This window comes from Phyllostomus discolor, chromosome 1, assembly GCF_004126475.2.
Source record: "Phyllostomus discolor isolate MPI-MPIP mPhyDis1 chromosome 1, mPhyDis1.pri.v3, whole genome shotgun sequence".
NCBI lineage: Eukaryota > Metazoa > Chordata > Mammalia > Chiroptera > Phyllostomidae > Phyllostomus > Phyllostomus discolor.
Genome location: NC_040903.2, coordinates 145122488 through 145136397, shown reverse-complemented (window position 1 = coordinate 145136397; position 13910 = coordinate 145122488). Strand labels below are relative to the sequence as shown.

The 13910-nt window shown below is 37.7% G+C and overlaps 1 gene segment (V, D, J or C); it reads left to right on the top strand.

Moving 5' to 3' along the window:
• The first annotated feature begins 6544 nt into the window (after positions 1-6544).
• On the top strand, positions 6545-7594 carry LOC114491387. The segment is given in 2 exon segments: positions 6545-6749; positions 6914-7594. Coding segments are annotated over 2 exon segments (366 nt in total).
• The last annotated feature ends 6316 nt before the right edge of the window (positions 7595-13910 follow it).

Sequence of the window (13910 nt, the reverse complement as noted above, 5' to 3'; positions counted from 1 at the left end):
TGCTCTGGCTTGAACTTCCAGGGACTGTGTTGAGTAAGAGCGGTGAGAGTGGGCATCATTGTCTTGTTCCTGAATTTAGAGGAAAAGCTTTTAGTTTTCCCTCATTGAGTGCGATATTGTCTGAGTGTTTGTCATATATGGCATTTATTATGTTCAGGTACTCTCCTTCTGTACCTATTTTATTGAGTGTTTTAATCATAAATGAATATTGTATCTTATTGAATGCTTTTTCTGCATCTATTGATAAGATCATATGATTTTATTCTTTGTTCTGTTAATGTGATTTATTATATTGATTGATTTGTGTATGTTGAATCTTCTTGTGCCCCTGGAATAAACCACACTTGATCGTGATGTGCTACTTTTGAAATGTATTGTATTTGATTTGCTAGTATTTTGCTCAGAAACTTATCTATTTCTTCTTGGTTCTTGAATTTGGTGGCTTACAGTCTCATAGTATTCTAGCATGATCCTTTGTGTATCTGTGATGTCTGTGGTAACGTCTCTTCTTTCATTTCTGATTTTGTTTATATGAGATTCTTTTTCTTTCTTTTTTCCTTAGTGAGGGTAGCCAGGGGTTTGTCAATACTATTAATCTTTTCAAAGAATTACGACTTCATTGCATTTTTTGTATGTTTTTTTTGTTTAGTCTTTTTCTTTTCTGTTTTATGCAGTTCTGCTCTAATTTTCCTTTGTTTCTAAGTTGCCTTTGTGCTCCTTTTTCTAGTTCTTAGATTGTTTACTTGAGATTTCTTTATTTCTTGAGATAAGCTTCTAAAACCTCCCTCTACTGCTTCTACTGTATCAGAAGTTTTGAAACGTTTGTATTGTGATTTTTGTTTGTCTCTCTCTATTTTTATCTTACCTTTGATTTTTACTTTGACACAGTCACTTTTTTAGTAGTATGTTTTTTCAATTCCACATATTACTTGATGACTTTACTTCCTTTTTGCAGTTGATTCCTAATTTCAAAGCATTGTGGTCAGAGAATGTGCTTGGTATTTCAGTGTTTTTGAATTTATTTATTATTCATTTATTTTTCAAATAGAAAATTCATTTTATTTTTATTTTTTTAATTTTATTTTAATCATTGTTCAAGTACAGTTTTCTCCCTTTTACTCCTATTCCAGCCCACCCACCCAACCCTCTCCACTTTCCTCCCATTACCACCCACCCCTAGTTTTTGTCCACCTGTCCTTTAAATTTGTTCCTGTAAACCCCACCCATTCCCCCCTGAAATTCCCTCTTCTCTCTTCTCTGGTCACTGTCAGTCTGTCCCCTATTTCAGTGTCTTTGGTTATATTTTACTTGTTTCTTTGTTTTGTTGTTTAGGTTCCTGTTAAAGGTGATATCATGTGGTATTTGTCTTTCACTGCCTGGTGTCTTTCGCTTAGCATAATGCTTTCCAGCTCCATCCATGCTGTTGCAAAGGGTAGGAGTTCCTTCTTTCTTTCTGCTGCAAAGAATTCCATTGTGTAAATGTACCATAGTTTTTTGATCCATTCATTTACTGATGGGCATCTGGGTTGCTTCCAGCACTTAGCTATTGTAAATTGTGCTGCTATGAACATCGGGATGCAAAGGTTCTTTTGTATTGGTGTTTTAGTGTTCTTAGGATATAGTCCCAGCAGTGGAATTGCAGGGTCAAAAGGCAGATCCATTTTTAGTTTTCTGAGGAAGTTCCATACTGCTTTCCATAGTGGTTGTACCAGTCTGCAGTCCCAACAGCAGTGCACTAGGTTCCCCTTTTCTCCACAACCTCTCCAACACTTGTTATTTGTTGCTTTGTTTATGATGGCCATTCTGTCTGCTGTGAAGTGGTATCTCATTGTGGTTTTAATCTGCATCTCTCTGATAGCTAGCGATATTGAACATCATTTCATGTGTCTTGGATTTTCTGTATGTCCTCCTTGGAGAAGTGTCTGTTCAAGTCCTTTGCCCATTTTTTAATTGGGTTACTTGTCTTCTTAGAGTACAGTCTTGTAAGTTCTTTATATATTTTGGAGATTAAATCCTTGTCTGAGGTATCATTGGCAAATATGTTTTCCCATACAGTTGGTTCTCTTTATATTTTGATACTGTTTTCTTTAGCTGTGCAAAAGCTTTTTATTTTGATGAGGTCCCATTTGTTTATGCTTTCCTGTATGTGCCTTGCTCTAGGGGACATGTTAGTAAAAAAGTTTCTTCATGAAATATCTGAGATTTTCCTGCCTATGTTCTCTTCTAGGACTTTAATGGTGTCACGTTTTATATTTAAGTCTTTTATCCACCTTGAATTTATTTTTGTATAAGGTGTAAGTTGGTGCTCGAGTTTCATTTTTTTTGCACGTAGCTGTCCAGTTCTCTCAACACCATTTGTTGAAGAGGCTATTTGTATTCCATTTTATGTTGCAGCCTCCTTTGTCAAATATTAATTGACTGTAGAGGATTGGGTTTGTTTCTGGGCTCTGTGTTCTGTTCCATTGGTCCATGTGCCTGTTTTTATGCCAGTACCAGGCTGTTTTGAATACAGTGGCCTTGTAGTATAGTTTAGTGTCAGGTATTGTGATCCCTCCTACTTTACTCTTCTTTCTCAAAATTGCAGCAGCTATTTGGGGTCGTTTATGGTTCCATATAAATTGTTGAAGTGTTTGTTCTATGTCTGTGAAATAAGCCATTGGTACTTTAATAGGAATTGCATTGAATGTGTAAATTGCTTTTGGTAGTATGGACATTTGGATGATATTAATTCTTCCAATCCATGAACACGGTATATGTTTCCATTTGTTTGTGTCTTCCTTGATTTCTTTCCTCAGTCTTATGTAGTTTTCTGAATACAGGTCTTTTACCTTTTTGGTTAGCTTTATTCCTAGGTATTTTATTTTTCTTTTTGCTATTTCAAATGGGATTTTTTCTTGATCTCTGCTTCTGCTGTTTCATTGTTGGTGTACAGAAATGCCTTTGATTTCTGGGTATTGACTTTGTATCCCGCTGTTTTGCCAAATTCATTTATTAGGTCAAGCAGTTTTTTGGTGGAAGTCAATAGGATTTTCTATGTATACTATCATGTCATCTGCAAACAGTGACAGTTTTGTTTCCTCCTTTTTGATTTGGATTGCCTTTTATTTCTTCTTGATCACTGTGGCTAAAACCTACAGTACTATATTGAATAGAAGTGGTGAAAGTGGACATCCTTGTCTTGCTCCTGATCTTAGTGGAATAAATTTTAATTTTTGCCCATTGAGTATGATGTTGGCTGCAGGTCTCTCATATATAACCTTTATTATGTTGGGGAATGCTCCGTCTGTTCCCACTGTGCTGAGTGTTTTTATCATAAATGGGTGCTGTACCTTGTCAAATGCTTTTTCTGCATCTATTCATATGATCATGTGGTTTTTGTCTTTGCTTTTGTTTATGTGATGTATTACATTTACTGATGTGCGAATATTGTACCATCCTTTCATCCCTGGAATGAATCCCACTTGGTCATGGTGTATGATCTTTTCAATGTATTGTTGGATGCGGTTTGCCAGTATTTTGTTGAGGATTTTAGCATCAATGTTCTTCAGAGATATTGGCCTGAAGTTTTCTTTCTTTGTTGTGTCTTTATCTGGTGTTGGAATTAGGATGGTCTTGGCCTCATAAAAAGAGTTTGGGAGTTTTCCATCTTTTTGGATTTTGAAATAGTCTGTGAAGGATAGGGGTTAGTTCTTCCTTAAATGCTTTGTAGAATTCTCCTGTGAAACCATCTGGTCCAGGGCTTTTGTGTTTTGGGAGTTTTTTGATTACTGCTTCAATTTCTTTTGCTGTTATTGGTTTGTTCAGGCTTTCTGCTTCTTTTCCACTGTGTTTTGGAAGATTATATTGTTCTAGACATCTGTCCATTTTATCTAGGTTTTCAAATTTCTTGGCATACAGTTCTTCATAGTAATTTCTTACAATGCTTTGTATTTCTGTGGCTATTTGTTGTAATCTCTCTTTCATTTCTGATTGTGTTTATTTGGGTTTTCTCCTTTTTTTCTTGATGAGTCTGCTTAAAGGCTTGTCGATTTTGTTTATCTTTTCAAAGAGCCAGCTCTTGGATTCATTGATCTTAGAATTGTGCTTTTAGTCTCTAAGTCGTTTAATTCTGCTCTGATCTTGGTTATGTCCTTCCTTCTACTTGCTCTGGGCTCTTTGTTGTTGTTCCTCGAGTTTTTGTAGACGTAGTGTTAGGTTGTTTGTTTGGAATGGTTCTAACTTTTTTAGGTGGGCTTGTATCGCTATGAACTTTCCTCTCAGGAGTGCCCTGGCCATGTCCCATAAGTTTTGGGTTGTTGTGAGTTTGTTTTCATTTGTTTCCAGAAACCTTTTGATTTCTTCCCTAATATCATTCTTGACCTATTCCTTGTTTAATAGCATGCTGTTTAATCTCCATGATTTTTAGTGTTTTGGGTTTTTTTTCTTGGGGTTGTTTTCTAGTTTCAGTCCCTTTTGATCTGAGAAAATGCTTGGTATGATGTCAATTTTTTTGAAATTGTTGAGGCTTGTTTTGTGTCCTGTCATGTGGTCTATCTTTGAAAATGTTCCATGTACATTTGAAAAGAATGTGTATTTAGCTTCTTTGGGATGGAGGGCTTTGTATATATCAGTAAAGCCCATTTCATCTAGGGTATTGTTCAATGCCACAATATCTTTGTTGATATTTTGTTTGGAAGATCTGTCCATTTTTCATAGTGGGGTGTAAAATCCCCCACAATAATTGTGTTGCTGTCCATATCTTTCCTTGAAGTCCTCTAATATTTTCTTTATGTATTTGGGTGCTCCTATGTTGGGTGCATATATATTTACAATGTGTATGTCTTCTTGGTGGATTCTTCCCTTGAGTATTATGAAATGACCTTCTGGGTGTCTCTTTTTCTTCCTTCTTTGGAAGTCTATTTTGTCAGATATGAGTATTGCTACCCCGGCTTTTTTTTTTCCTGTCCATTTGCTTGGAAAATTTGTTTCCAGACCTTTACTTTCAGCCTGTACAGATCTTTTATCCTGAGGTGGGTCTCTTGTAGGCAGCATATGTGTGGGTCATGTTTTCTCATCCATTCAGCTATTCTATGTCTTTTGATTGGAGCATTTAATCCATTTACATTTAAGGTTATTATTGATAGGTACTTATTCATTGCCATTTATGTATGTTTGTTCCTCTCTCTCTCTTTCTTTTCCTTTCTTTCCTTAAAGCAGTCCCTTTACCATCTCTTGCAGAGCTGGTTTGGTGGAGATGTGTTCTTTTAGACTTCTTTTTTCTGGGAAGATTCTTATTTGGCCTTCTATCTTGATTGAGAGCCTTGCTGGGTAAAGTAGTCGTGATTGCAGGCCTCTGGTTCTCATTACTTGGATTATTTCTTGCCATTCTCTTCTGGCTTGGAGTGTTTCCATTGAGATGTCAGCTGCTAAACTTATTGGGGCTCCCTTGTATGTTACTTCCTGTTTTCTCCCTTGCTGCCTTTAAGATTCTCTCTTTGTCTTGTAATTTTGCCATTTTAATTATGATGTGTCTTGAGGTGGGCCTCTTTGGGTTCCTCTTGATTGGGACTCTGTGTGTTTCCTGGATTTGTGTGACTTTTTCTCTCATCAAATTAGGGAAGTTTTCCATCATTACTTTTTGAACTACATTTTCCATCCCTGAAATACAGTGAAGTGGTTAGAAATCATGTACTTTACAGAATGATCCCCGTGTTTCTTCAAGTCCCCACCTGGCCCCATACAGAACTCTTATGATACATTAACTATACTCTGTGCTCAGTAATCTACATCTCTGAGACTTTTTAAAAAGATTTTATTTATTTAATTTTAGAGTGAGGGGTAGGGAGAAAGAGAAGGAGAGAAACATGTATGTGTGAGAGGTCCATCAATTAGTTGTCTCTTGCACTGCTTCCTGTCACCACCCCAAATAGGATCCTGACCCACAACCCAGGTCTTTGCCCTCACTGGGACTCAAACCAACAACCTTCTTGTTCACAGGTTGGTGGTCAATCAACTGAGCCACACCAGCCAGGACTAGATTCCACATAGAAGTGAAATCACATGGTGTTTGTCTTTCTTTGTATAATTTACTTTACTGAGCATAATACCTTCTAGGTCCATGCATGGTTTCCAAAGGGTAACATTTCCTTCCTTTTATGGCTGCAGTAGTATTCCATTGTGTGTATGTACCACAGTTTCAAAAGGAGGGCTTTATATTTTCTTTGTTTATGAGTGTGAATCATGGTATTTTCCTGATTTAAAACATGTAAAACCGGGCCACGTTGAAGTACCAACAGCATCTGCATCTTTCTAAAATATTGACAATAACTCAGTTGTGTGCAGAGATATAAATATTGATCTCTACATTCTTTTATAATATCTGATCTAAGAGTTAATTTGTTTGATGTTTTGTTGTCTTTTTGTATCTGAGTCTCTCACAGGCACAGGGCAACATAACATTTAACCAGCAAGTTCAGGAGTTAGAGATGTGACCACAAGGTGGTAGTGCACCTCTGCTGATGCAGAATATGTCGAGGGTTCATTTCAGTGGTTCTGAATGAATAGGCTTTGACAGAAACACAGTTCTTTTCTTATTGGCTGGGGAGAGAACGTGAGAAACCCTTATTTTCAGGTTGTTAGAGGAAAAGAGATAACTTGATAACAGCAGTAACTCCCCTGGCTGTAGGTAGCAGGTCCACAATTGATCTCAATAAGAAGAATGAAGACATCCATTGGAGCATTCCTCATGTTCTTTTGGCTGCAGCTGGACTGTGAGTTGAGGGTTAATGGGAAATAAACTCTATTAGTGGATATTTTTTTCTAGAAACCAAGCCTGGCTTTACTTGGGTTTCCTTAGTTACTGTAGAGAAAGAACATGCTGCAGCATAATAATCTGCTTACTCTTGTCTTTTCTCTGAATATTTCTTTTGCCTAGGTGTTAGCCGAGGAGAGAAAGTGGATCAGCATCCTTCTACCCTGAGTGTCCAGGAGGGAAACACCTCTGTCATCACCTGTTCTTATTCAGACAGTGCCTCAGTCTATTTTCCTTTGTATAAGCAAGAACCTGGAAAAGGTCCGGAGTTCATTATACACATTCGTTCAAATGAGAATGAAAAGCAGCATGAAAGCCTCACTGTTTTATTGAATAAGACAGCCAGACATTTCTCCCTGCACGTCAAAAACACCCAGCCTGGAGACTCAGCTGTGTACTTCTGTGCAGCAAGTACACATTGCCTCCCAAGCACCTGAATCCTCTACACAAACCTGTCTCTAAGTGGAAACTACTGTGTTGTATGTTGAAAACACTTTATAAAAAGGTTAGTTTCAAGGTGACCAAGAAAGTGTTAGAACATTTTGTTTGGTAGACTGTTACATAATGAATTCTTTAAATCAGTAGTACTATTTAATTTTAAAAATTTTGTTTTAATGATTTTTTAATATTTGCTGTACAAACTCTGTCCTATTAAAAATACCCTTATCATCAGTATCAGAATCCTTATTATGGTCAGGCTTTCAAATATTGTGTTTTCAAAATAGCATTCTTAATTTTTCTATTGAAAATAATGGTATTTCAAATGCAGAAAACAAGTAGAGTACAAAAATGTGAAGTTAATACTTATGTGATCAGGTAATATTGGCCATATCTATATTAATTTTTGCATCAATTTTTGTTATAATTAGAATCATAATTTCTTCACTGCATTATAGATCTTGAATTGAGCATTTTACATTTCATCAACACTTCTCTTGCAATGTCTGCTTTTTAATAGCTCTGAGAGATTTTACTAAATTACAGGTTTGTATTAATTTTGTTGTTCTATATTTGTGGCAAAATGTGACTATGTTTTCATTGTGCTCTGATGATTTTCTTTTTTAAAAAAGTGACAGTTTTTTCCCCAAACTTTGTGGTGGTATATATTATTTGTGTATTTGAGGCAATCAGGACTGGAAGTGATTTGAAAATGTGAACTTTTGATTAAATCTACAAAGCAATTCTCTTTTATGAAATTCTGTACATATTTGTTCATATTTAGTCTCTCAGAGAATCTAGAGGACAGAGTTGTTTATTATTTACTTCTAGAGTCTCAGTACCTAGCACAATCCTTTTCACATTGTTGATAATCAGTAGATGTTTGTTAAAAACAGAAAAGTGAATTCTGGTATTTATTCATAATTTTAACTTAAGCTTTGTGATAGAATTAAATTTACAAATTGATTTGTGAATATCAAAACTCCTTATTGTGTATATTTGATTATTTTGTTAATTAAGAATGTATAACTTCTTTTTATGAATATACATCTTTCTTTCTCAATAAAACTCTGTTATTTGAAGACAATAAAATTTGTTCCTAGACTTGTACTTTTTGTTTCCAGTATGGACTATAGAGGAACATTTTTATAAGTATTTACCAGCTACCTTACTATTATTAGTGGAATGCACACAGGCATTAGATGAATGGATAATTTACAGATAGCTTGTGACAAATCTCCCTGCCTTGTCTTCATGTTTTGACTGAATGAACATTCAGTCAAACATTACTGACCACAACCTTTTTTTTTATTAAAAATGCTATTTCTTTTCATGTTACAGATAAATCAATGTAATGAAAGCATTTGTATTGATTATTATTATCCTAATTCTCCTACTCATGGTCAGTGGTAGGTTATTCTTAATATCTCTTATATTCTTCCTAAAGATGTTTATCTTTGGTGACTGGTGTGGCATAGGGGACAGGTTTGTTTTTGGTATAGCAAATGTGACTCAGCTCTACATGGAAAACCTACAGAAGCAATGTGGTAGGCAGGAGCCAGACTCTCAAATCAGGTTTTTCCCATGGGAATCAGGCCTAGAAAATGCATACAGACTGTTAAGGCTTGCTCTTGGCTAAAACTCCCTCACCCTAGACTAAAGCAGTAGATGTTTATTCACTATCTTCAAGGTAATTTCCAAAGCCTGGGTGAATTTTCCCAAGGAGGGAGTTAATCAGCTTGCCATCTTCCCCTTCTGCATTTGTTGTTTTCATTGCCTTGTTTGTACCTATAATGTAGACAATAATATTCTGTGTAATAGATAATAAATCCTTCTTTGATGTAAGACCCAAGAAAGAACAATAAAAGTCTGTCTAAGCAAGGGTCAGGGTGCACTCTTCTTGAGAGAGTGGTCGAAGCTCTCAGAGGTGCTCTCTCCTTGGGAGAGTGGCTGTGCCTTCCCCTTTTTCTCCACAGGGTTGCTGTACCCTGTGCATTTGTTCTCATCTTCAGCCACAACAGGCGAACTCTGCTAGCCAAAGTTTGCCACAGTGTGGTGAGATAATCACTCTTGGATGAGTTTTGGTTGTTAGTTATTAGCAAATTGGTTGTTTGGATAAAGAAACTCAATGTTCTAAATCAGATTTATAACATTCGAACAAGAAAGGCCAGTATTGTAGTCCAACACCTCAATGGCTCTTATTATTTTCCTCACTGTAACCACTAGCTCTGGTCCAGTGAAAGCAAGGTGACTGTTGATTGGTCCATTTCCTCCAAGGCTGGTGGTGGGAGAGGGATGCATGGCTGCTGTTTGATTGCTTTATCTTTTTAAAATAAGTTAGAAAAAAGAGGGATGGTGCAATTACTATAGACTTAACTGCTTTAACATGTAGGTGAAAATTTATTTATGGAAAAAAAAAAAGAAATCCTTTAGCCAGAGGTGCAGAGTCAGTACATACTTAGACACACTCAAGTTTTAAACCTTCATCATGGTATTGGTTTCCTCTCTTATTTCTGGTCAATTCACTGTTAGCATTATCACCTTCTCTTCACCCTGCAAAACCAGAGTGTGTGCTGACCATCTCCCCATTGCTTGCTTTCCCTAGGGTGGTACTAATGTTCCAAGTTGTGGGGTTCCTCCCAGTCCTGCAGAGCAAGACCTTTTCTGAGCCCTGAAACTAGCCAAGACTTTCCTAGTACCTTGTGAGCAGGATCCTGATGTTGTCTGTCTGTGCTGTGGGTAGTAGGACTCTTGCCCCTTTAATGAGCACTGGGAGCCCTGGCTCCTCTTCTCCCAGTTGCTCAGTTGGACAGCATAACCCAGTATGTGGATGGGGAAGAATGAGGCCAGAGTCTTTTTAGCAGCCTCCCCATGTTGGGAGAGCCAGGTGCTCACTCACCTGCTCTCACTTTTGCCTGTGGGAAAAAAACCAAATGACTAGAAGATTTCTATTGTCACTGAGCTACATCACATAGAGGAAGGTTTGACTAAAGTAAAGTGAAATTGTTCCTCTTACCCTTTAAAATGCTACTAATCTGAGACATTTTTGTTCCTGCAGTGTAATTTCTGAGCTGGATTCCTGGAATTCTCTAAAGGTACTCTAGTATATGATGGTGAACATTGGTATTTTGGTGGGGAGAGGATGAAGATGCCAGAAAATTTCTATATTGCCATTTTAATCTCTATTTTCTTCTAGTTTTTAAAAGATTTTGTTTATTGCTTGATCCTATTAATTTATTTTTTATTGTTCATCAATTACAGCTGTCCCAATTTTCCCTCTATTACTCTCCCCCTGCCCACCCCACCCCCACCTCCCACATTCAATTCTCCCCCTCACCTCATTATCTTGGACCAGGGGTCCTTTGTCCATGTTCCTTGATGACCCTTCCCATTCTTCCCCCTGTTACACCCGCTCCTGTTTCATCTGGTTACTCTTGGTTTGGTCTTCACTTTCATGTTTTTGGTTCTAATTAGCACACTTGCTTGTTTTGTTGACCAGGGTCCACTTACAGGTGGAATTTGGTCATATGGTATTTGTCCTTTACTGCCTGGCTTATTTCACTTAGCATACTGTTTTCTAGCTCCATCCATGCTGTAGCGAAGTGTAGGATTTTATTCCTTCTTTCTTTCTGCTGCATAGTATTCTGTTGTGTAAATGTACCAGTTTTTTTATGCAATCAATTACTGGTGGGCACTTAGGCTTTTCAGGCACTAGACTATCGTAAATTGTGCTGCTATGAACATTGGGGTGCACAGGTTCTTTTGAGTTGGTGTTTCAAGATTCACAGGGCATAATCCCAGCAGTAGAATTGCCAGGTCGAAAGTTAGTTACATTTTTAGTTTTCTGCGGAAATTCCATACTGTTTTCCATAGTGGTTGCACCAGTCTACATTCCCACCAACAGTGTACTAGGGTTCCCTTTTCTCCACAACCTTGCCAGCACTTTCTGTTTGTTGATTTGGTTATGAAGCCATTCTGACCAGTGTGAAGTGGTATCTCATTGTGGTTTTAATTTGCAGCTCTCTGATATTTTAAATTTTGAATAAATAATCACATACTAACAGACTGATTTCAGACTATAGTTCTGTGAATTTTGATTTTAGCATGTTGTGTAGATTATGTAAGTATCACATGATGAAGATAGAGAATAGTTTCATTGCTAACGATATTGTCTTTCATTGTCTTTTTGTAATCACACACTCCCCTATTCCACATTGGTCTGTTGTTTTATGTTTTAGCCTGTTTTAGAATGTCATATGAATGGAACAATAGAATACATAATCTTTTGAGATACTGGTTTCGTGGTCTGAGAGAATGCATGACTGAGCCCCATCTCTTCCACCACTGGCAGTTTTTTCTATGCTTGGTGGTTTGAACTTTTGAGTATTTTATACACATAGTTCATCATTTCAAATGTTTGTTTTGTTATTCATGAATATTCACTCTAGCAATATTAATAAGGATTTAGTCATTATTTGTAGCACTTTGTAAGCCTTTGTAGCACTTGTAATTGATACCACATTCAACAATACTTTGTTGTGCTAGCTGTGGAGGATATCGACCAGCAGTATCCATCTCAGCTGTGCATGTTCATCAAAACGTGCTAAAAACATACAAAGAGACAACCAGGTCCTGTGGGGGAATAGGAACAGAAGGGCCACTCCTCACATGGGGAGCGCCTTGGCCACCCTCTCTCCTGGAGGGTGCCATGGCCACTCCTTCTTGTGGGGAGCGCCACATGTCCATACCCAAGGAGATTTTTATTGAGAAAACAGACTTAGTTTGTGGATTCACAGTCTGGCAGAAAAGATCAAAAGATGTAGGCAACTTACAAAGGTGGGGACAGAACTCCTGCTGAGATTCTGGGCAAGGTTGGGGGTTTTTAACATATGGCTCAAAGGGCAGTTTTGGTTATCTGTCTGTGCTTTTAAATTCCAAGTTAATAACATCCTCCAGCAAACAGATCTCACAGGATCTTGCATATTCTATGTCTCAGGCCTGATCACCCCAGGGGGTTTGCCGTTTCTGGTCTGGGCCACCCGTGCTATCCTGAGTTAACAGAGAAGACAAAGGCAGCCAGGAGACTTGGTTTTCTCACATCTAAGAACAAAGACTTAGGCTTTGACAAAGCCAAGGGGGCAGGAGTTGATGTCCATCACCCCTTAATTTCCACAGCCCCGTGAATTTCTTTCGTTAGGCCATCCCACATGATCGCGTCTATCTTAGATTCATTCTCTTTCTTAGAGAATTGTTACCTGTCATTGGCTGATGATCATGCCAGGGAAATAAGTTTTGTCTCTTAAGTGGCTCCTGGTCCGGAGGTCCTTCACTCAGCCTAAGTCACAGGGGGTTACAGCTTCCTGAGACCAGGCAGGGCAACCCCCAACAACTAGCAATGGCTTTATAGAGCTGAACTGCATCATTAGGGTGGATGTCATCTCATATCAAGGCTTCTATTTGTCACCACACACAAATATAATTCAAAATGCATCAAAGATCTAAATATAAGATCTGAAAAAGTACATTACATTGAAGAAAACATAGACACTATACATATGAACCTTGGTCTTATAGAGTTCCTTATGAATTTGATCTCAAAAGCAAACAAGTAAAAGCACAAATAAATGAATGAGACTAGAACAAACTGAAAACCTCCTGAACAACAAGAACACTGTAAACAAAATAAAAACACAACCAACCAAATGGGAGAAGATATTTGCAAACAACTTCTCCAGTAAGAGGTTAAAATTCAAAATATATAAAGAACACAGACAATCAACAAAAAAAATCAACTAAGAAAATGGGCAGAGACCTGAAAAGACACTTTTCCAAGAAATATACAAATGGTGAACAGATACTTGCAAAGTGACATAACTTCACTAGCTGTAAGAGAAACACAAGTCAAAACTGTGATGAGGGTCTACCTTACAGCTGTTAAGCTGGCTCTCATCATTTAAAGAGCAATAACAACTGTTGAAGATAGTTGCCAGAGAAGATGATGGATGAGAAATGGGGTGTCAAATGTGAAGGGATTAAAAGTACAAATTGGTACTTAAAAATAGTCACTAGATGTATGGTATATAGCATGGGATAATAAGAGTAAAAGATATTGTAACAACTATGTATGGTGCCAGGTGGGTACTGAAAATATCAGGGGGCACATTTGTAAAGTATGTGGTTGTGTAATCACTATGCTGTACACCTGAAGTTAACATAAACTAATACTGAAAAATAAAATAAAAAAAGGAGATAGTTAAACCTTGAAAAAGTTTGGTTGGGTGACACTCTCAGCTGGTACACAGAGAAGGCTGATGTGACCCACAGCAACTGGCTGCACCAGGAAACCCTGTTTCCTGTTCTGGGGCAGCAGCAGCACACAGCCCAGCATTTCTTCTCTTCCTGTTAGACTCAGGTTACCTTGCAGGGCCCTGCTACTGAAGAAGAACAAGGTATTTTCATCTATTGGAAGAAATTGAAAATACTGCTCTCCAGCCTTCTGGAGGTGGTCCTGGCTTCACTGTGGCTAGGCAGGCATGCCCAGTGGGAATGGGTCTCCTCTGTGATCTAAGGGTTGGGGGTCCAGGCAGTATTTTATAAGTTCCTCTGGAAGGAGATGTAGCAGTATGGGAAAAAGAATTTTTTCCTATATTATTTATCCCCAAACCTTCTGATTTTTTCCCCT